The 24234-nt window shown below is 35.0% G+C and overlaps 1 protein-coding gene across 1 annotated transcript in view; it reads right to left on the bottom strand.

The window, feature by feature from the left end:
- Nucleotides 1-24234, bottom strand: part of SLC24A3 (solute carrier family 24 member 3) — a 905365-nt gene that overhangs the window by 408774 nt on the left and 472357 nt on the right. The window contains exon 3 of the mRNA XM_053712005.1: nucleotides 19842-19918. Within this exon, the coding sequence (XP_053567980.1) occupies nucleotides 19842-19918 (77 nt within the window). The remainder of the gene's footprint in view (nucleotides 1-19841; nucleotides 19919-24234) is intronic.

Below are 24234 nucleotides of genomic sequence, written 5' to 3'. Positions count from 1 at the left end.
TTATAACCCGGACCTCTTAAACTATTTTATTGGTAAACTAACAGGTATAGGTCTCTGGTATCTCCAGAGAGGATAATTTACGAATTTCAAAGCATTTTTTATTGCCACCCCATGCCAGATATGTAAAAGCCTTGACCTCTTATATCTACACTCTATAACTGGTAAACTAACAGGTATAGGTCTCTGGTATTTCCAGAGAGATAATATATTATTATTTACATTCGAAGGCTTTATCACAACTTATATTTATTCAAATAAATTTATTCATAACCACTGGCATGCATGGTTACGAACAGGCATAAACTGGATACACTGATTCCTGATTATAGTATCTGATATCCAAAACAACAGACTATTTATCTTAGGATATAATATACTCACCACGCTGTTACTGATATTTATAAATAACAGGAACATTTGTCCTTGGTACCTTCACATTATTGCCTTACCACAGGTAACAAGGTACTATTATTTGTTCTATATACAGAATTAGCAGTTGTCTGTTCTGAGCTGCGATATCGGGACAAAAATGATCCGACTGATACCTTAACCTGACTATTATTCCCTGTCAATTACAATATGATATTTACCCAGTAAATTTGTCACAGTTATAAACTTGCAAGGTCACCTCCTATTTGGGAAGCACATTCTTAGCTCCAAATATATAAATATATTTTCAGAATTTACCCGCCAAGTAAGCATATGCCAATTTTAATCTTTATTTCTGTACCCTTTGCTTTTAACCTCTGAAATAAAAGTTATGTTTTATTTTCCATAATTCATCCTTTGCTCCTAGATTCACGGTTTACCAATAAAAACGTTGTAAGTGCTATATTTGTACTCTTTTTTCAGTTCTTTACTGATTTGTTTTGAATTATTGATTAGTACAAACACCAACCTCTATGAGACACTTACTATTAAGTAATCACACATATGAGAATGTTTTAATTATAAGTAGTGCCATTGGTATTTCCCTTGATATTACATTTATACTTTTGTCTTTCTCCCTTCGCTTGAGATAAGAATAAACACTGGCTACAGGTTAAGGTTCGATCACTAAGCATTACTTCACCTATCGTTTCCAGTGGCAATTTACATTTGGCCACCTCCCCCCAATCAATGATTTTTTTTAAAATGTAACCCCTTTGATGCACATGATGAGGCGTTCTTGTCATGCACATCGCTACTTGTAGGTGCCTGACAAGCCCTTCTCATCATGCAGGGGGATCGCTGATCCAACACTATTTTCAGCGATCCCTCTCACTATAGGCCAGGGATCATTGCTGGCCGAGTGGGCGGGACTCCCAGGCTTCATGGGTGACTTCACAAATGGGGCAAAACCGGAAAGTTTAGTGTAGCTGCATGGGAGCTGGATGGGAGGAGGTTCTTCAATCTCCTCAATCTCTCATAGCAGCTACAAACCTCCAAGACCCCTCATTTGAAAGAGAGTCAGTACCACACAACAGATCATTTAGAAATAAAGTAGGCAATAGACATGGGGATTTGCTTGGGAATGTACTCATATACCATGATCTATAAATGTAATAATGGTATATTGTGAATTTGATGGTTCTGCTGAAAAAAAACCCATTAAATAATTTGTGTGGGTCACTCACAATTTGAGTTACAATAGGGTTTAAATATAGGTAGCAAAAAAAGCTCAAAACTGTCTCAGCACTGGGGTGAAAAAAGACTTATTAGCGAAAGGGTTTAATTAACAAGTGATTCTGCATCACGGATGCAGGAAGATCTATGTGACCGTGTGGCTAGGGAAAAACTTACCTCTGGATTGGCAGAACCGCTCTCTGCTAGCAAGCAGGACAATTTTGAAGGTAATATTTCTATACAAAAATGCATATTTCAATTATAATAAAAATACATTGTAAACTTTTACTGTCCCTTTAAGGGTAGATGATGCTAAACCTAAGTGTTATTGTGCAGCTAAATAAATGTTCTACATGCTGAAAAATAAAAGAATGTTTAAGTGATAATAGCTTAATTACTTATAAAAAGCTATTGCTCTGTGTGAGCGCAATTTACTTTTTTTCTCATTCACAGGAGCTCCGATAATAATTGCAGGACAAATGATGGTATCAAAAGTTCTATTTTCCAAAGATGTTTCCTACTTCAGACTAGATGAGTTTGGCTGTTTGTGTTGGCTGCAAATCGATAGAAGCTGTAGACGGTTCACAGAAACAGAACAACAACCTGTTTCCACCAATAAATGGATTTGTACAGTTCATTTATTCTGTCACTTTGAAACAAATCTAAAAATATAAAGTGGGCAAAAGCTCCAACTTAGGTGGGTTTGAGATTCGTAAAGGAGCAGAATGCTAAAAAAAAAAAAGCTCTGATGCATTAGAGAATCAGAAAAAAAACATATATCTGCAGCCACAAATCACCAGATAGCTCTAAATAGTGCATTGCTGCTTGAGCCTACCTAGGTATGCTTCTCAACAAAGGATACCACGAGAATTAAGCAAATGAGATAATAGAAGAAAAATGGAACATTGCATACTTTATCTGAGTCATGAAAGTTTAACTTTGAATTTACTGCCCCTTTAAAAGAGAAGAACAGATTCTAAAGGTTAAGCAACAGAGGTGAAGTTGACATATGTTCTATACAAAGCTGAACCAGTTTAAAGGGACAGTCCACTCCAGAATTTGTATTGCTTAAAAAGATAGATAATCTCTTTTCAATCTTTTTTTTCTTTTCTCCAGTTTTGCACAGCCAACAGTTATATTATTATACTTTTTAGCCTCTGTGATTACCTTTTATCTAAGCCTCTGCAGACTGCTCCCTTATATCAGTTCTATTGACAGGCTTGCATTTTAGCCAATCAGTGCTGACTCCTAGGTAACTCCACAGGTGTGAGCACAATGTTATATATGTGGCACATGTGAACTAGCTGTCTAGCTGTAACAAATTGTCAAAATGCCCTGAAAGAAGAGGAGGCATTCAACTGCTTAGAAATTAGTATATGAGCCTACCTAGGTTTAGCTTTCAACAAAATACCAAGAGAACAAAGTACATTTGATGATAAAAGTAAATTGAAAAGTTGTTTAAAATTGTGTGCCCTATCTGAATCAAGTTTAATTTTGACTAGAATGTCCCTTTAATTTTAAGGAAAACTTAAAACTTTGAAAGCTTTAGGTAAGTTTCACAGAGGAACACAAGGAATTCCAGACTATGGGAACATACAAGAAAATACAGGAATGTGAAGAGGTAATGAGCGAGAAGGCCTTAAGCAGTAGATATATAGGAAGCATTAGTGGGGTTTATTTAATTGTCTACTTCATTAAAAGTGACATGAAGAAAATACAGAACATACATTTTTAAACATTATCTTGGTATCCTTTGTTGAAGGAGCTACAAAGCACTACTGGGTGCCAGCTGAACACATTGGTAAGCCAATGACATATATGTGCAGCCACCAATCAGCAGCTAGCTCCCAGCTCTTGAACCTACCTTTTGTATGCTTTTCAACAAAGAATACCAGGAGAACAGTGGCAAATTGGATAATAGAAGTTGGAAAGTTGTTTAAAATTGTATGTTCTATCTGATTTCTTAAGGAAAACTTTTGGGTTTCATGTCCCTTTAACCAGGTTGGCTCCTCCAAATATGGCAAGTATAGAGGGAAATTTTATCAATGAAAAACAATTACAATGTAGGTTTATTTATTGAAAGAGAACATAAAAGTCTTCTAATTACAATCACCTAGATTACGAGTTTTGCGTTAACAGGGGTGCGGTGCTAACAAGCAGTTTATGCTCACCGCTCACTTACAGACAGCGCTGGTATTACGAGTTTTTACAAACCCGGCGATAACCGCAAAAAAGTGATCGTAGAGCAAAATTTTGCTCCACATCTCCCCTCAATACCAGCGCTGCTTACGTTAGTGGTGAGCTGGCTGAACGTGCTCGTGCACGATTTCCCCATAGGAATCAATAAAGGAGAGCCGGCTGAAAAAAAACCTAACACCTGCAAAAAAGCAGCGTTTAGCTCAAAACGCAGCCCCTTTGATTCCTATGGGGAAAATACATTTATGTCTACACCTAACACCCTAACATGAACCCCAAGTCTAAACACCCCTAATCTTACACTTATTAACCCCTAATCTGCCATTCCTGACATCGCCGACACCTACATTATATTTATTAACCCCTAATCTGCCGCCCCCAACGTTGCCGCCACTATATTAAAGTTACTAACCCCTAAATCTAAGTCTAACCCTAACACCCCCCTAAATAAATATAATTTAAATAAATCTAAATAAAATAACTATCATTAACTAAATTATTCCTATTTAAAACTAAATACTTACCTGTAAAATAAACCCTAAAATAGCTACAATATAATAGTTACATTGTATCTATCTTAGGGTCTATTTTTATTTTACAGGCATGTTTGTATTTATTTTAACTAGGAAGTTATTAAATAGTTAATAACTATTTAATAACTATTCTACCAACCATTTAATAACTTCCTAGTTAAAATAAATACAAAAGTACCTGTAAAATAAAACCTAACCTAAGTTACAGTTACACCTAACACTACACTATAATTAAATGAATTCCCTAAATTAAATAAATTATCTAAAGTACAAAAAAAACCAAACACTAAATTACAGAAAATAATAAACAAATTACAAGATTTTTAAACTAATTACACCTAATCTAATCCCCCTAACAAAATGAAAAAGCCCCCCCAAAATAAAAAAAAGCCCTACCCTAAACTAAATTACAAATAGCCCTTAAAAGGGCCTTTTGCAGGGCATTGCCCAAAAGTAATCAGCTCTTTTACCTTTTAAAGAAATTACAAATCACCCCCAACATTAAAACCCACCATCCACACAACCAACCCTACTCTAAAACCCACCCAATCCCCCCTTAAAAAAAACTAACACTAACCCCTTGAAGATCACCTTACCAGGAGACGTCTTCATCCAACCGGGCAGATGTGGTCCTCCAGAAGGGCAGAAGTTTTCATCCAAGCCGGGCAGAAGTTTTCATCCAAGCCGGGCAGAAGTCTTCATCCAGACGGCATCTTCTATCTTCATCCATCCGGCACGAAGCGGGTCCATCTTCAAGACATCCGACGCGGAGCATCCTCTTCTTCTGACGGCTACGACTGAATGAAGGTACCTTTAAGTGACGTCATCCAAGATGGTGTCCCTTCAATTCCGATTGGCTGATAGAATTCTATCAGCCAATCGGAATTAAGGTAGAAAAAATCCTATTGCCTGATGCAATCAGCCAATAGGATTGAGCACGCATTCTATTGGCTGATTGGAACAGCTAATAGGATTGAACTTCAATCCTATTGGCTGATCCAATCAGCCAATAGGATTGCGCTAGCATTCTATTGGCTGTTCCAATCAGCCAATAGAATGCGAGCTCAATCCTATTGGCTGATTGTATCAGCCAATAGGAATTTTTCCACCTTAATTCCGATTGGCTGATAGAATTCTATCAGCCAATTGGAATTGAAGAGACGCCATCTTGGATGACATTACTTAAAGGTACCTTCATTCAGTCATATACGTTAGAAGAAGAGGATGCTCAAGCATCGGATGTCTTTAAGATGGACCCGCTCCACACCGGATGGATGAAGATAGAAGATGCCATCTGGATGAAGACTTCTGCCCGTCTGGAGGACCACTTCTGCCCGGTTGGAGGAAGACGTCTCCCGGTAAGGTGATCTTCAAGGGGTTAGTGTTAGGTTTTTTTAAGGGGGGATTGGGTGGGTTTTAGAGTAGGGTTGGTTGTGTGGGTGGTGGGTTTTAATGTTGGGGGGGATTTGTAATTTTTTTAAAAGGTAAAAGAGCTGATTACTTTGAGGCAATGCCCCGCAAAAGGCCCTTTTAAGGGCTATTTGTAATTTAGTGTAGGATAGGGCTTTTTTTTTTATTTTGTTAGGGGGTTTAGATTAGGTGTAATTAGTTTAAAAATCTTGTAATTTGTTTATTATTTTCTGTAATTTAGTGTTTGTTTTTTTTTGTACTTTAGATAATTTAATTTAGGGAATTAATTTAATTATAGTGTAGTGTTAGGTGTAATTGTAACTTAGGTTAGATTTTATTTTACAGGTACTTTTGTATTTATTTTAACTAGGACGTTATTAAATAGTTAATAACTATTTAATAACTATTCTACCTAGTTAAAATAAATACAAACTTGCCTGTAAAATAAAAATAAACCCTAAGATAGTTACAATGTAACTATTAGTTATATTGTAGCTAATTTAGGGTTTATTTTATATGTAAGTATTTAGTTTTAAATAGGAATAATTTAGTTAATGATAGTTATTTTATTTAGATTTATTTAAATTATATTTAAGTTAGGGGGGTGATAGGGTTAGACTTAGATTTAGGGGTTAATAACTTTAATATAGTGGCAGCGAGGTTGGGGGTGGCAGATTAGGGGTTAATAAATGTAGGTAGGTGTCGGCGATGTTAGGGATGGCAGATTAGGGGTTAATAATATTTAACTAATGTTTGTGAGGCGAGAGTGCGGCGGTTTAGGGGTTAATATATTTATTATAGTGGCGGCGATGTCCGGTTCGACAGATTAGGGATTCAAAATTCTTTTAGTGTTAAGAGTTTTACACTACAATGCCGTAGCATAAAACTCTTAACTACTGACTTTAAAATGCGGTACCAGTCTTGAAAGGAGAGGGTGTACCGCTCACTTTTTGGAAGACTTGCAATACCGGTGCTATGCAAGTCCCATTGAAATAAGAGGATACGCAATTTATGTAAGTGGATTTGCGGTATTTCCGAGTCTGGCCAAAAAAGTGAGCGGTACACCTGTACCTTCAAGGCTCATAATACCAGCAGGCGTTAAAAAGCAGCGTTGGGACCGGCCAACGCTGCTTTTTAAGCCTAACGCAAAACTCGTAATCTAGCCGCATGTGTTTTATGTCCCTTTAATAGACTTAGTTACATTCATTTTTATTATATATTTCCACATTAAAATTAACTGTAAAATTGAATCCTTTTCTGAATTTATTCCAACTTTCACACTCACAAAAAAAAAAATTTCTATTAATATATTCTTTGTTTTAAAAAAAATAAATAAATACTTTTAACCTTCTATTATGATCAGCTATTCAATTTAGGGCATTTCTTACAATAACATCTGGAAATTTACTTAAAGTGAAGGTCAATTTTCATCAATGAGTGCCCGGTTTTTAAAAATACTTTTAAAAACAGGGGCACTTACATTGATGAAAATTAACATTGCACTGGATTTGAAGAAATACTTACCTTTTACTTCTGCAAAGCGGATCGACAATCCCCCTCCTTCTTCCTGCTGTAGACCAGAGCAATGACGAAACTGGCTTCCTCCAATCACAGCCGAGCATCACGAGCTGGACGCTCTGGGGTGCAAGCCATGATTGGAGGAATCTGGTTTTGTCATTTCTGACGTCAGTACAGAGGAACTGAGGCTGAGATCAGCGATCCGGTTTTGCAGGAGTAAAAGGTAAGTATTTCTTCAAATCCAGTGCAATGTTAATTTTCATCAATGAAAGTGCCTCTGTTTTTAAAAGTATTTTTAAAAACCAGGCACTCATTGATGAAAATTGACCTTCACTTTAATAAATCATCACATACTTAAATAAGCCTTTATTCTTAAAAAAAGGCAAACAATGATTCAGCAACTATAAGCACTGTGTGCATTATCTTATACCTGTAATTAATTAATTTTGACATAATGATAATGACTTCTGGAGCCAGCATAAATTAGCTCATAATGCTTGATTTAATGTAGATTAAGATACAATACTTCTGTTTCTTTGCACATAAAATGGTCCACTACCTTATTTGATTTATCGTTTACGTAACCAAAACTGTATTGCTTTTTTGAGACACAAAATAGATTATATATGTATGTTTTTCAGTTAGTCACTAAATTACACATATTTCCCCATGGTGATCACCTGCATATTTGCGGGACAAAGTAATTTGAAAGAGGGGCTTTCCCTCTTTCAAACGAGGTGTAACTTGTCCCTTTAGGTTCTACAAGTAAGAAGATAGGAACTCCCCCTTCTTATGTTCCTGGTGGTTAGTGCAATAAGCAAATCTTGTTTTTTAGAGGATTTTAGAGATGCTACATGTCATTTAAAAGAAGAGATTGGATTCTATCAATTTCTCTGTACAATATACGGGGGCCAAGATATGTTTTTGTAAGAGCCCTTTACTCCCAAAGCATAAGCAACATTGGGTACTTCCTGGTCACCACTGATACTCAGAAAAATAATGAGGAGTGACCATTTGTATATTCTGATTAAAAAACCATGAGCAATCAAAAATTAGGATAATTCCTGGGGTGTTCCTCCATACTGTAACTAAAGCAGAGGACAACCCCACTGGAGTCCTATACTCTGAAGAAAATAATCTGCAGTGATCATATTCACTACAGAAAATCTAATAATTCATTAAGTATTAGCTATAGTAGGTTTAGCCCAGAACTGGTTTCCACAATTCACCCAACAAGGCAAAAAAATTAAGCTGTTACATGAAGGGTGCTGCTGCTGGGCTTAAAAAGAATGTATTGCAGATTATAGGCTCCTGGGACTTCCAGTTTAGTTACTCTCTGGAGGTGATGTATGCAGAGTGGCTGTGTCTGGGTTGCGCGCTGACTGAGGACAGCAAGACTTTGCAGTGGTGACGATGCGCACTGGACCAATTGAAGATGCTGAATATAAATAGAGGACATTCTGGGCCCTGCACCGACCGAGACGCCAGGTTGTGACAGCAGCAGTGCTGAGGTCGCCGTTGACTGTTATTGCTGGTGTGTGGAGGCAGCAGAACCAGGTCCCATGGTGAGTGAGGTGATGGAGGTTGGCGGTGTCCTGTGCTGACAAGAAGTGGAGATTGAGTGCAGGTGGTGGCTGTGGAGTGAGTTGGCATGGGAAAGCTCGAGCTGGATAGACTCCTTGAACATGCACACTAAGACCAACAGCTCTGTGTGTTCTATGGTGGCTGGAAGTTTGTTTGTTTTTTAATCTGAAACTGGATCTGGAACTTGCCGGTATTGCCTGGATCTAAGGAGCTTTGAATTAATACATCTATTCAAACTGGAAGTTGTTCCAGAAACAGTTACACATCTATATAGAAATACCACCAGATCATCAGAGATTTAGTAATTCTGGAATATCTATGTATTCCGGTCGTGACAGTTGGGTGTAAACCGACTATAGCCGAGATTTTTTTCCTTTTCATACACTATGGATTCACATGTATATTAAGTCACCAGGTTAATACCTGCACAGTTATTAATTGTGGGCTGAGCTGGCTATATATACCTTTAGGAAGTAAAATGGATTAAATCATATGCACTGATATATTCTATTGAAGACAATTGCCAGTAATCATCTGGATGGTGGTATATATTTCAAAGTATCAGGGTTCTGGAATTTCTCTGACCCTAATCCAACTTGCTTTGACATATATTGATTTTATGCTCTTGAGAAAGGCTTGTTTTGCCAAAACGCGTTAAGCTATATTTCAATAAAATCTGAAGCTGCATCTGAAGATACCCTTGTGATGGTTTTAATAAAAGGCTGATTTAAAACTGAAATTCTGTGAGTATGACCTGTTTGTGCGCCTACCATTTTATTTGAAACATGCTACATCATTGTGAGATTTTTATCTTGGAGGTGAAAGAAGGCAGGTTTCACAGAGAAAAAGAGCAGCTTGCATCCCCTGAGGTGATACAGCGCCGCCACATTCGATATTTCTTGTTTCTGTATATGGTCTGGTCTGGGAGAACCGGGGCTGGCAGCAAGCATCTGAAGGGAAGTGCTAACATAGCTTCATACTTTACTGCTATTTACAACTCTGACCCTATTTCACCTACTAATTGACTTATAAGTCGCAAAGATGGAGATCATTTATATTTAATGTATTGTATGACTACTATCACACTTTAAATGCTTGAAAAATCAAGTGGTGGAATGGCATCCCTTTTTCCTGTCCATCTGGTGATAAAAAGATTTACCTTATCTTTGCTGGAACTGTTTGTAAATATTTGTATAGGTGAGGTTGGGTAGATGTGGTTATTCTAATTTGAATTGCTTAACCTCTCTACCATGCATTTTAGGAGGAAGACATCTGTAATGAAGTCTATGAGAATTACATGAGCATTTGACTGAATCATCTGGCAGTCCAGAGACATTTGGGATTGTTACTTTATGTCAAAGAAAAACATAATTTTATGATTTAAGTTAGTTTATAACTTAAGCTGAATAGTAAATTTAAAGATAGATTAATGTTTTATTACTTGGTAATATTTAGCTATCTGATATAAGTCCTGTATGCAGGGGTATCTATCTCTGTAGCATTAATATTGTCTCAATTAGTATTCAGCCATTTTCTGGTCTTGCTGGTTCAGCTGATTTATTAAGGTGGAGATATCAATGGAAATAGGGAATATATAAATTTAAGATTGGCTTTAATACGCTTTGTAAGTGTCAATTCTCCAGTCTTTAAGTATATTGTTGTTTTTTTCCTCTTTCACTATATACAATTGGCTTACACTGGTACACAAATGAGTATCCCTTATTGTAGGAGAAGGTCAATTAATGTAGCAATATATTCTACTCGTAATATACTCTTGCTTATCCCATACCTGGAGAAATTTGTCACTTCCACAAAGACAAAATTGCCTATAATGCCACCCAAAAATAAAGCACGAAAATCTAAATTTAATGAGAGTGTCAAAGAAGTTTGTAATAGTGTAAGTAACTTGCTAGATGTACAAGAGTAAGTAAAGAAAATCTCGGAAATGATAAATCCCCAATTTGAGCAGATGAGGCAAGATTTTGCGGCCTTATCTAGTGAAGTCCGACAGTTTAATAACAGGTTAGAATAAGCAGAATTTCAGAGGTAGAAGATAGATTAAATATACATGATAAAGAGAACAAACAGATTGATCGACGATTTAAACAATTACGAGACAGCCCCAATATGTTATAGTCTAAGAAAGGCTTTAATGCATTTTTAGTATATACTGCAAAGATCAAGATTCAGAAGGATGATGGGAGGCAATGATGGGTCAGAGACTAATGACTTTCTAGGAAAACTTTAAATGGTCTGTTACGTGAGATGAGTGAGGGATCTTTTAATCTTTCTTGAAGATGACTCCCAGACGATATGAAGAAAGTCTATATATAGCTGTATTTAAATGTTCTAAGAGAAGAACAATATCCCTCTCAGTTTTTGTTTTGTTTCTCAATCTTTTTTGTTTGTTTCTTTCCACTGTTTTTTAGATAGGTATGACATTTTGTGAAAGCTACGTAAAATCAAAGAAGGAAAGGGAGGCTTTTTTGCTCTAAAAATCCTCAATGGATTCTTTAAAATCTAGTGCCAGATTATATAGATTTGGGGGCAAAGCAGGCCAATTTTTATGAAATTATTTGTACAAACTTTTAGTACCGTACCTGTTCATGACTGCTTGGTGCCCAGGTGGATTGTTTACAGCCTGACACTGTTGTGACTTACTACTCAGTGTCTCAATATAAGCCCAAGATGGCAGCACCATGTACTTACAATTCTGATTGTCTACATATTATATACTGAGAATCTAACAGCAAGCGTCTATGAACCACCTTGAAATATCTGTGGTTAATAAATTAAGTAGATGATCCTACAGACATGCGGACTTAAACCTTGCTGTCTCTATATGAGAGTGATATGAATGTATTTACTTTCAATTGTATGTGCAAAATTGTTGTGAATTGATTAATTTATATCTAGATTCTGGCTGTTACTAATTAAGTGCACTTAGCTTGCCATATAGCTGCTAGTCTGTGGTGTTGTCAGCCCCTCAAATATATACAGCTCGGTTTGTATGGCTTGGTTTAAAAGTTTTGTTGCTTATATGCAATTTATCAGATTATTAGGTATACCTTTATTTGTGCATTGTGTCAGGAGGTTTGTAGCCTTCCTTCTCTTGAGACATGTTATAAGATAATTCAGTGTGACATAATAAATGTAGTAATCTACTTTATTTAAAAGAAGTGCTGAACACTTCTGTACTTTTTTGGTGTTCAGGTTCACGGCATCTGTCTATGAATTACCACTAGAAAAGAATAACTAATAGACCCGACATTAAGGTAGCATTTACTACTTTAGGAAAATATTTTTCTCTGATAAAATACATGAGGATAAGACAACATTTTGGGAAACCTGTAATTTACCACAAATTTCTCCTGAAGAGTTAGAAGGAATAAATAAACCTATATCAGAGGAGGAGATTAGTAAATCTATAAAAGTTTTAGCTCTAAATAAAGCCCCGGACCAGCTGAATATTATAAGATACTATCTGATAATAAAATATCTCCCCTTCAAAAACTATACAATGATTATTATATACAGGTAGTAGAGATGTCAAATAATTTTACATGCTCTCTTATCACTTTAATTCTAAAAAAAAGTTAAAAACACAGTAAGTATGGACTCATATAGACCTATATCTCTGTTAAAAAACAGACCACAAATTGTAAGCTAATATAAGTAATTCTAATTGGCTTAATCCATATAGATCAGACAGGGTTTATGAGTGGGCGGACATACTTCACTAATAAAAGAAAGGTTTTGCTAACACTAGACTATCACTGGGGGAAATTAAAAGGACAAAAAGATGTAGATATAGATAGAGCAATTATCAGCATAGATGCCTAGAAGGCATTCAATTCCGTGCACTGGAATAATTTGTTTGAGGCCCTAAATCAGTATGGATTTCATGGTCCATTTTCTTCATATAGTCATTCTGTATATAATAATTCCTTATCAGCACTTATAAATAATGATGATATATCTACAAACTTCCCTCTTTATAAAGGACAAGACAAGGTTGCCCGCTCTCCCCATTAATATTTAATCTAATAATAGAACCTTTAGTTATTAAACATCATTGCATTGTATGTGGATGATTTATTGATTTTTATTAGTAATTTGAAGGATAATATCCCTAAACTTCTAGATATATTCAAAAACTTTAGTTCATTTTCAGACTATAGGATTAACACCCAAAATTGGAAATGTTATGGATTACTAGAAATAAGTAATCGGCTCTATATATCCCTTTCAAAAAGGTTAATAACTTTATGAGCTATTTGGGGATTTTTTATTATTTTATGCCCAGAAAAATGGTACAATATTAACTATAAACCTTTATTCTCGAAAATTAAAGCGGATTTAAAAAAATGAACAACTTTACCATTTACATTGTCCAGAAGAGTCAATATTTAAAAATTATTGTATTCTCGAATTTGCTTTATATAATCCAAAATATCCTTTTTATAAAATGTATACATATAAACCTAATGAACACACTATTAAGGGATTTTTTGGGGGGGAAAGGTAAACCAAAGCTCTCACTAGCTAGATTGATGCAACAGAAAGAATTTGCTGGACTGAATTTCCCAATCTAACTTAAATATAATTGGGTGTCTTGGCAAAATGGCCCCAGAATAGGCTCAAACCAGTCTCCTTAAAAGCAGTTCTTCACTTGAGAATTAATAGTTTACCTTATGTGGTTAAGAAAATAATTACTTTCAGAAGCCCAGTTACTACATGGGAGAAAATGTGTAAATTCCTATGAATTAACCCACACTTTTCTAAATACCTGCCTATAACAGGTAATCCAAAATTCAGTGAAGCACTCAACTCTAAGGTGTTTGAAAACTGGAAAAGCAAAGGCCTTGAATTTGTGTATCAATTATTGTCAAAACTCTGTCAAGTTATTTGAAACTATTAAACAAGAATTTAATATTAACAATAAAGATATTGTTTTGCTTATTTACAGTTAAGACTTTTCTTTAATTCCTCCAAATTAAAAATGTAGAGACTGGATGAAAATGGTCTCATGTTGTTTATAGCAGACAAACATTCTATTTTCTTTTGTGTTTTTAATGCAGAAAGAATGGGAGGAAAACCTTAATAAACTTACTCAAAAATGGTTGAGATATTATAGTTTGGTAAATAATATCTTAATCAAAGAGTATATCTAGGGTATGGAAAGCTACAATTCTATCGCTACAATTCTATCGTCATGGCAGGAGTTTTACATCAGACATAAATAGAACTTATATAACGCACAACAGGATGGCGTTATGGTGTACTGATAAATTTGTGGCCGCCCTAGATGTAGTTTTCAGTCTGCTAAACAATATACTTGGGATTGGACAAAAATTAAGAAATTCTGGTGTAAGGTCTTTTTCTGGACATCAAAGTTTATCCTGCAACGCATTACATTACAAAGTGAAGATATTATCTTTCTTAAAGAAGTTTAAAGAAGGAAGTCAAAGATTACCTATTAGATTGATTACTTTTGCTATACTTTGCAGGAGAAATTTTATTCTCAGTTCTTGGAAATAAAAAAAAAAAAGTTCCTGGCTTTGTGTAATTTGTAGATAAAACGATAGTTGAACAATTTGATTTTATGTTGAATTCTGATCTAGAAATTAGTCTTTTCTTCCAAAAATAGGGGAATTTTACCAAATCATTAACAGATAAAGTACAAAAGCAAAATTGTTGCACCCTATAATTCGGTGTACGTGCAAAATGCCATTCTTAAGGAGAATTTGCCCAAGCCAATAGATAAGAATTAATTATTTTTCCTTCCTCCCATCCCCCTTTTTTTCAATATTACTTTATAAAGCAGGGGGGTGGGGGGGAAGGTTACAAAAAGCATTTTCTTTATTTTCTGACTCTACAGTATACTAAACTGGACATGCTCAAAGTGCTGGTCATTTATATATTTTGTTAACAGCTTTATAAGTTTGCATTATCTTACAAGTCCTTCTGTTTGTAATATTTGTATCTACCCCTATTTCAAGTTTTTGGAAATAGAGGTAGACCATTAGCTGTAGTCACGTTTGCTGTAAATGATGGTATGGACTTAACATTGCATGTACAGGTGAATATTGTGCAAAAGTTAATTTATTTCACTAATGCAACTTAAAAGGTGAAACTATTATATGAGACTCATTACATGCAAAGCAAGATAGTTCAAAAGCTCATGAAAACCCCAAATCCATAATCTCAGAAAATTAGAATATTGTGAAAAGGTGCAATATACTAGGCTCAAAGTGTCCCACTCTAATCAGCTAATTAAGCCATAACACCTGCAAAGGGTTCCTGAGCCTTTAAATGGTCTATCAGTCTGGTTCAGTAGGAATCACAATCATGGGAAAGACTGCTGACCTGACAGTTGTGCAGAAAACCATCATTGACACCCTCCATAAGGAGGGAAAGCCTCAAAAGGTAATTGCAAAAGAAGTTGGATGTTCCCAAAGTGCTGTATCAAAGCACATTAATAGAAAGTTATGTGGAAGGGAAAAGTGTGGAAAAAAAAGGTGCACAAGCAGCAGGGATGACCGCAGCCTGGAGAGGATTGTCAGGAAAAGGCCATTCAAAAGTGTTGGGGACTTCCACAAGAGCCACCACACACAGACGGATCCTGGACATGGGCTTCAAATGTCGTATTCCTCTTGTCAAGCCACTCCTGAACAACAAACAACGTCAGAAGCGTCTTACCTGGGCTAAAGGAAAACAGACCTGGTTTGTTGCTCAGTGGTCCAAAGTCCTCTTTTCTGATGAGAGCAAATTTTGCATCTCATTTGGAAACCAAGGACCCAGAGTATGGAGGAAGAATGGAGAGGCACACACTGCAAGATGCTTGAAGTCCAGTGTGAAGTTTCCACAGTCTGTGTTGATTTGGGCAGCCATGTCATCTGCTGGTGTTGGTCCACTGTGCTTCATTAAGTCCAGGGTCAACACAGCCGTCTACCAGGAGATTTTGGAGCAATTCATGCTTCCTTCCGCAGACGAGCTCTATGGGGATGCTGACTTCACTTTCCAGCAGGACTTGGCACCAAAACCTGGTTCAATGACCGTGGGATTACTGTGCTTGATTGGCCAGCAAACTCGCCTGACCTGAACCCCATAGAGAATCTATGGGGCATGGAAAAGAGAAAGATGAGAGACATGAGAAAGAACAATGCAGAAGAGCTGAAGGCCGCTATTGAAGCATCCTGTTCTTCCATAACACCTCAGCAGTGCCACAGGCTGATAGCTTCCATGCCATGCCGCATTGAAGCAGTAATTGCTGCAAAAGGGGCCCAAACCAAGTACTAAGTACATACAGTATGCATGCTTATACTTTTCAGAGGTCAGATATTGTTCTACAGGTATGTACAATCCTTGTTTTATTGATTGCATGTAATATTCTAATTTTCTGAGATTGTGGATTTGGGGTTTTCATGAGCTGTAAGCCATAATCATCACAATTATGACAAATCACGTCTTGAACTATCTTGCTTTGCATGTAATGAGTCTCTCTCATATATTAGTTTCACCTTTTAAGTTACATTAGTGAACTAAATGAACTTTTGCACGATATTCTAATTTTTCGAGTTTCACCTGTATATTGATTTGGTAAACAATTGTTCCAGATTATGTCCATTTAGTTTTGTTATAGGCTTGATGATGTTTTATCTGTTTTTATCCATTATGCCCTTTCCCTTTGTAAAAGGTAACCTCAACTTTAAAAAAATAAGAAAAAAAAAGAAAAAAACAATTATTGGCTCCTAGAACAGGAAACAATTTATTTAAAATCTGCAAGAAGAACATTTAAAAGCTTGTCTGACCAGTGGATATTGAAGTGACACAATAAAGGTAATGCATCTGCTACAGAATAGTTTACAATATTTTATGATATTATATGTAATTATTCTACTATGAAGCAAAAATACATTCATTAAAAAATATCTATTTAAAAGACTGAAATTACACCATGTGGATCTTGTTTTTATTTATTATTGCTGCTCTATTTATTTAAGGAAGGATCTCTAGGGACTTTTTTTTTAGCATTATTGAGAATTGAGTTATTGCTACAAAAATACTGTGCGGTTGGCAGGATTTTTCAATTATTTAATATTTAAGCAAAACGAAAATCCTTACATAAAATAAATGAATATATGTTAATTATTAATTCATTTACAGACACCACCATAAACTTTAAAAATTCACAAACAAATGGCAAATTTAAAGGGCCATTAGAATGAATTAGAACATGTAAGTATATAATGAACGGCCCTTTAAATTCTTTTTCTTTCATGTTTTGCTACTATAGACCCATACTATCTTCTCCAGTTCCACAGTTTTAAACTATTAGACTCGTTTTTCTTTTCTCAGACAAGAGTGTTTTGTATAAATCCATTGTGATATGAGTATGTCCCTCTACAAACGTTCCTGGTTACTTGGTTATCTTATAGTTACTTACTAGATAGATGTATTGTTCATTATCGAGGCAATGCTTTATTATAGTATTAGCGTACATGATATAGTGCAAGTTTATCTGATTTATCAGTGATGTCCCAATAAAAACTACACGTTTGTGTTCTGCTGAGAGTTATTTCCCCTATTGTTCATATGGTATTAGTATTATATTAAGTGGGTGCATATACATTATTTTGATTTAGGTTTTTACTCTATATTTATTTGACACTTTATCCTGTTTGAGAGACTATTAGACAGCTCTCACAAGGGTTCCCTTGGTTTATATTTTGGTAAAGGGATAGTAAAAACCAAAAATGTTATTGTTTAAAAAAAATATAAATAATCCTTTTAACATTCCCCAGTTTTGCATAAACAACACTGTTATTTTAATACACTTTTCACCTCTGTGATTACCTTGTATCAAAGCATCTGCTGACTGCCTCCTTATCTCAGATCTTTTGACTTACAGTTCAGGCAATTAGTTCTGACTCTTAAATAACTTCACGTGCATGAGCACAATGTTATCTATATGAAACACATGAACTAATTCCCTCTAACTGTGATAAACTGTCAAATGCATTTAGATTAGTGGCGGCCTTTAAGGGCTTAGAAATTAGCATATGAGCCTACCCAGGTTTAGATTTCAACGAAGAATAACAGAAGAACAAAGCAAATTTGATGATAAATGTAAATTAGAAAGTTGTTTAAAATGACATGCCCTATCTAAATCATGAAAGTTTAAATTTGGACTTTAGTTTAAGTTAAACTTTATTACTAGGTTGACCAAAACTTCTGAGTGTATTGTGCTAATTTATAAGCACACTAAGTTCCTATTAGTAGCTTGCGATACCTTTTAATGGACCAACAAAATCAAGTTTATTTTAATTTCATAAGCTTTCAAGACATCACAGGTCTCTTCTTCAGGTGTAGAAGATGTAGAAGAAGTAGAAGAACAGACCTGTGAGGTCTTGAAACCTTTTTTTAAAAAAACAAAAACAAAAAAAAAAACACATTTATTTTGTTGGTCCATTAAAAAAGGTATCAAGATCTACTAAAGGAATAGGGTGCTCTTAGTGCAGAATCTTCTTCTGGGCATCTGTAGTAGTTTAGCTTTAAATTATGGTTTATTGAAAGCTGGTGTGATTACTTATTTAAGGTCTTTTTGATTTGCTTTTCTTCCCACTTATTGTGGAGAAACTAGTGGGATAATGTATCATTTATACCAGGTGCCTTTATTCTTTCTTTCTGAGTTGGGATTTGCATTAGATAGTTTTCAATCATTTATGATAACATGTTTTGATTAATGGCTATTTTTTTCTGAAAAATAAGCAAATAAAAAAACATGGTTTATTGTCTTACTATTGCTGTTTTTTCAGAAGTAATGTTATTTCTGATGCGTCAGTAGCTCAAACGTGTTCTATTTGCTGCCATGCACAGCACATTATTTAAATACATAGCTATCATTTTACACATATTGGGTTTCTGTTTTATTTCCCATAATTTGATGTTTTGTTCCCTAGGTCCAAAATTTGCCTTTAATTATAGTATTTTTAGTGTTTTTTCCACTTTTCTCAAGTTTTCTATAGGTGGCCTTCTGTCAATCTCTGAAGTGCGCTCCTCCCCAAAACCTTTGTAAAGGGTGCACCAGCCGGCTAAAATCCGGCTAAAATTAAAAGGGACAGTCTACTCCAGAATGTTTATTGTTTAAAAGGATAGATAATCCCTTTATTACCCATTCCACAGTTTTTAATAATCAACACTGTTATATTAATACACTTTTCACATCTGTGATTACCTCTGTAGACTGCCCCCTTATTTCAGTTCTTTTGGCAGACTTGCATTTTAGCCAATCAGTGCTGACTCCTAGGTAACTTCATGGGAGTGAGCACAATGTTATTTATATGCACACAGGCACTAGCACTGTTATAGCTGTAGAAAACTGTCAAAATGCACTGAGCTAAAAGGCGGCCTTTAGATATAACTTTCAACAAAGAATACCATCAAAGCAAATTTGATGATAAAAGTAAATTGGAAAGTTGTTAAAAAATTGCATGCCCTATCTGAATCATGTACGTTTTATTTTGATTTGACTGTCCCTTTAAGCTACAATTAGCTATTATTACAAATGATCAATGCTTATTGCCTAAATGGTCAATAAATACACGTATGCTAAATTATGCAGTTAATAAAATTTGTGCATTGGATAGCATAAATGTTATAATATTAGAAAGTATTATACTGTCCCACTCGGGTACTTCATAATGCCGCCCAGCTGGCAACATTTCCTGTGCAGAACACTGCATTTTCTTTTTTGATCATTTGATACTTACAAATGTCTTCCAATATTTAATGTGCTGTATTATTGCATTTTATGATGAGAGTTGAATATTGTGCATTTGGAATTACGTATCAGAAGTAGCGCTAATGTTATATCACTCTGTATCATGTTTGAAAATAAAAATTATCTAAAAAATCTAATTTATTTATTGGAACTGATAACACTGAGTAGGGAAACAGCAATGAGAAATGTTTGATAAAAAAACTACTTACACATAAAACATGCAGGATGATTGCTCCATGTTTTCTATCCTCATTTGAGAAAATGTCATCAGGGAATTCATGAATTCCTACAACAAAAGAATAAAAAATATTAATTGAAATTTCAATTACATATTTAATAAAAAAAAATAAAAAAAATCAGTTACTCCCCATTTGCGCAAATAAATCACTCTACACAATCCTACTGCAAACAAGTTTCTGACATGAGACAGAAACATATCCAGAAAATCTAACATGAGTATGAAAATGAAGAATTGGACATAAAAAAAATTAAAAAAAAATCAGTATGTCCTAAATCTTGGCTTTTTTTCCCTTTGGGAAGAAGCGTGGGGGTGTGAACCTATTGAAGTGTCAGGGGTACAGCTTCTCATTGGCTGTACTGCCCGCTGTATCATAGGACTCTTTACAGTGATCTGCGGGGGTGTGGTTTAAAAGCATAAGTAATTTTTTTAAAGAAAATCATTTTTTGGACTATTTCTGTGCAGTAGTTTCAATAATATACAGTGTTTAATACGTTTCATTTAATCAATGATCAGAAATTATCTCAAGCTTCCTAATAAAATAGATCATTTATACAAACACAAGAAAGCCAAAGATCTTTTACATATACATTTTCTATTGTGATTTTGTGAATTGCAGTATTTCAGAAACCATCCTCATTACTACATTATTTAGTCATAATCTCATCAAAGAATAATTTAGATTCTCCCAAGAAAGCAAAAGCTAAAAATAGGTTCTATAGTAGCGCATGCAAAGCGTCTCTTCTCACCTATCTGGTGGAAATCAATTGAGAAACAGAGCACGTCTCAATTATGTAGCCAATTAACAGGTCATTTTTTTTTTTAATTGACTGATCTTTCTCTGCAGATATAATCTGCTGCTTATTACTAAACAGGTTTCACAAATGTGTCTATCTTTTTAACAATTCTTTTTGTGGTTTGGGTGATGAAATCGATACTTTGTAAGGGTTAAATCTCTCCCTGCATTACATATCACTTCTCTAGTATTATTGTAATTATTTCAAATTAAAATCATGTTTAATTATTTACATGAAACTGCAAAGAAGTCCTTTATTTGACAAAGACTTTTAACACCTTGTGGTAAGGTAATTAATTCAGTCTTGCGACCAAACTGTGCTGCGAATGTGTAGATTTACTTCATTATAGACCCAAGAATGTAGCAGCCTATAATCACTCGCTTGACAGCATGGCCTCTGATTGGTTGTTTTTCCCTAGTCTTCAGAAGAAGAAGTATCTTGTAATGTTGTGGTGGATCCAAAAGGAAGATTCCAGTTTAAAATTGCACCTGTCCTTTTATTTACTGTGGCTAATATTTTTCTATCATATGTTAGATTATAGTTCCACTGCCTTTCTTTTCTAACACGTGAGATCTCGTATCTTTGAGCATTTATAACTTTTTTGTGCAATATTTTTTGTGAATAATTTTTATTAGACGGTGTTATTATGAGCGTAACTGTACTTTGTAATGTATTTTTTATGTGTTTTGCGCAACTTTTTAATTTCGCAAAACACAACCACGGCTCTAAGACTGTGGTAAAGATTCTAGCGTAAATCGCGATTTTGCCCAGCTTGTAACATGAGCGCATTTTAACCTGTGCACATAAAATATCGAAAACCCTGACGCAAACATTTGCGTGCCACTTGTAATCTAGCCCTATATCAGATACAAAATCTCTTTCTATTACCCCCAACTGGGAATTTAATCAGTGTTATTATCTCTTGTTTACATAACTTTTCTACAAAGAATAAATCTGTATTCATATTGTCAGTGTAGGTGAGACTTTCAATAGGCAAAAGCAGAGATTTCAAATAACAAAATAAGTAAAAGTAAAGTAGCTGTTTGCAAACAATTATATTATCTCGAGCAAGTAAAAATTACCATTGGGAAAACTGAGGGCAGAGAATTTTAAAGCACAATGTCCCTTTAAAAGGACACAAAACCCAATTTTTTCCCCATTACTTAGAGAATACAATTTTATAAAAAGTTTCCAATTTACTTCTATCAAATTTGCTTTGTTCTCATGTTCTTCTTTGTTGAAGCACTATATGACCAGAAATAGTGCTGCCATCTAGTGCTCTTGCTAATTAATAACATTGTTGTAAAACTGCTGCCATATCAGTTCTGCAGACACGTGCACACTCCTGAGTTTACAGCCCTGCTTTTCAACAATGGATAACAAGTAAACAAAAGAAAATGAGATAACAGAAGTAAATTGGAAAGTTATTTAAAATGGTATGTTCTATCTGAAGCATGAAAGAACATTTTGGGGTTTGATGTCCCTTTAAAAAAAGGCTTCATAGATCACATCTTCAAAGATTCCTGCAGCAGCAGTGACTCATCCTTGAGGTGACATTAATGACAGCTGCTTATGAAAAGGCATCAGTAATGGTTGTTGTGACAGATTTGCAGTAGTTTCAGTTTACACAGAGATCGCATATGTGACAGCAATCACCCCATGTGACAACAATCTACTAATGATTAAAGTACACACTATTGTGTTCCCAACCTCACCCTCTAGGAACATTAATCACAAATTGTAAACTATACGATTCATCCAGTTCAACTTGTCAGATCAGAGAATGTGTTTTTACAAAAACTTATTCTTTGCATCTTCACAATCACAAAGCTCACTGCAAATGATGTCACTGTTAGCTGTGTTTCAGAAAAGGTGACAACAAAATAATGAAGATTTTTCTGGAAACTGCATTGCGTTTTGTAAATTGATGTTACTGTTGCACCCTGGATAGAATGAGATTCTAAAGGAAGGAATATTTACTAAATATAGAGAGAGAAAATCTCTGCACACTTTAGTAAATTGGTCAGATTATCATGGAAATGGGAGATATTTCTGTTACTAAAAAAACTCTGTTAGTGCAGACAGTTTAATTTGTGTTCAATTTAACTAATTGTCCCTTGCTTCTAAACATGTCAGTCCTAGTCATTTACGAAGTTAAAGGGACAGTCTACACAAAAATTGTTATTGTTTAAAAAAGATAGATAACGGCTTTACTACCCATTCCCCAGCTTTGCACAACCAACATTGTTATAATAATATACTTTATAACCTTTAAATTTCTGTCTGTTTCTAAGCCACTACAGACAGCCTCTTATCACATGCTTTTTTATTTGCTTTTCACAACAAAGATACTGCTAATTCATGTGTGTCATTTAGATAAATAACTTACCAGGCGTGAACACATTAAGACTTAGCACAACACAGTACTAAATGCAACTCAATAGATTTTAAAAAGTCACAGTCATGTATGTGATCAGGGGGCTGTCAGAAGATGCTTAGATAAAAGGTAATCACAGAGGTAAAAAGTATATTAATATAACTGTGTTGGTTGTGCAAAACTGGGGAATGGGTAATAAAGGGATTATCTATCTTTTAAAACAATATAAATTCTATTGTAGACTGTCCCTTTAAAGGGATATACAAGTGCAAAAATAAAATGTTCAAGCATTTTATTTAAATATTGATTGTATATAATGGTGTGTTTATCTTCTCCACTCCAGAAGAGCTGTATACTACTGGGAGCTAGCTGAGCATATCTGGATGGCCAATGATAAGAGATAAAATGTGTGTATCCACCAATCACCAGCTAGCTCCCATTAGTGTATGATATGTACTGAACATATTATTTTTCAACAAAGGATACCAAAAGTCAATTTGAAAATAGTATGTGACTATATGTGTGCATGTGTAAATATATATTGTGATCACGTGAGTGGCAGTTAGCTTGTATATGTAAATATGTATGTGATTGCATGTATACGAAGATGCATGCTTGTACATGTAAATATCTGACCACATGTGTGTGACACTGTATCTATACACATTTATGCAAACGTATGTATGTGGTTGACTGCATATGTTTGTTGATGTAGCTCAATTTGACTCCATGTTTGTGATTGTATATATGTGATTCCATATGTGTAACTGTATTTGACTGCATGTGTTTGACTGTGTGTTTGTATGTATTTGATTGCATGTGTGTGACTGTGTGTTTGTATGTATGTGATTGCATGTGTGTGACTGTGTGTTTGTATGTGATTGCATGTGTGCGACAGTGTGTATGTATGCCATTTCATGTGTGTGACTGTCTGTGTTTGTTTGTATGTATGTGATTGCATGTGTGTGATTGTGTATTTGTATGTATGCTTGTTTGTATGTATGTGATTGCATGTGTGTGACTATGTGTATGTGTCTTTGTATGTATGTGATTGCATGTGTGTGATTGTGTATTTGTATGTATGCTTGTATGTATGTGATTGCATGTGTGTGAATGTGTGTATGTATGTGATTGCATGTGTGTGACTATATGTATGTGTCTTTGTATGTATGTGATTGCATGTGTGTGAC

Source organism: Bombina bombina, chromosome 4 (genome assembly GCF_027579735.1).
Source record: "Bombina bombina isolate aBomBom1 chromosome 4, aBomBom1.pri, whole genome shotgun sequence".
Taxonomy (NCBI): domain Eukaryota; kingdom Metazoa; phylum Chordata; class Amphibia; order Anura; family Bombinatoridae; genus Bombina; species Bombina bombina.
The sequence above is the reverse complement of the archived record's forward strand: the minus strand, read 5'-3'. Positions and strand labels throughout refer to the sequence as shown.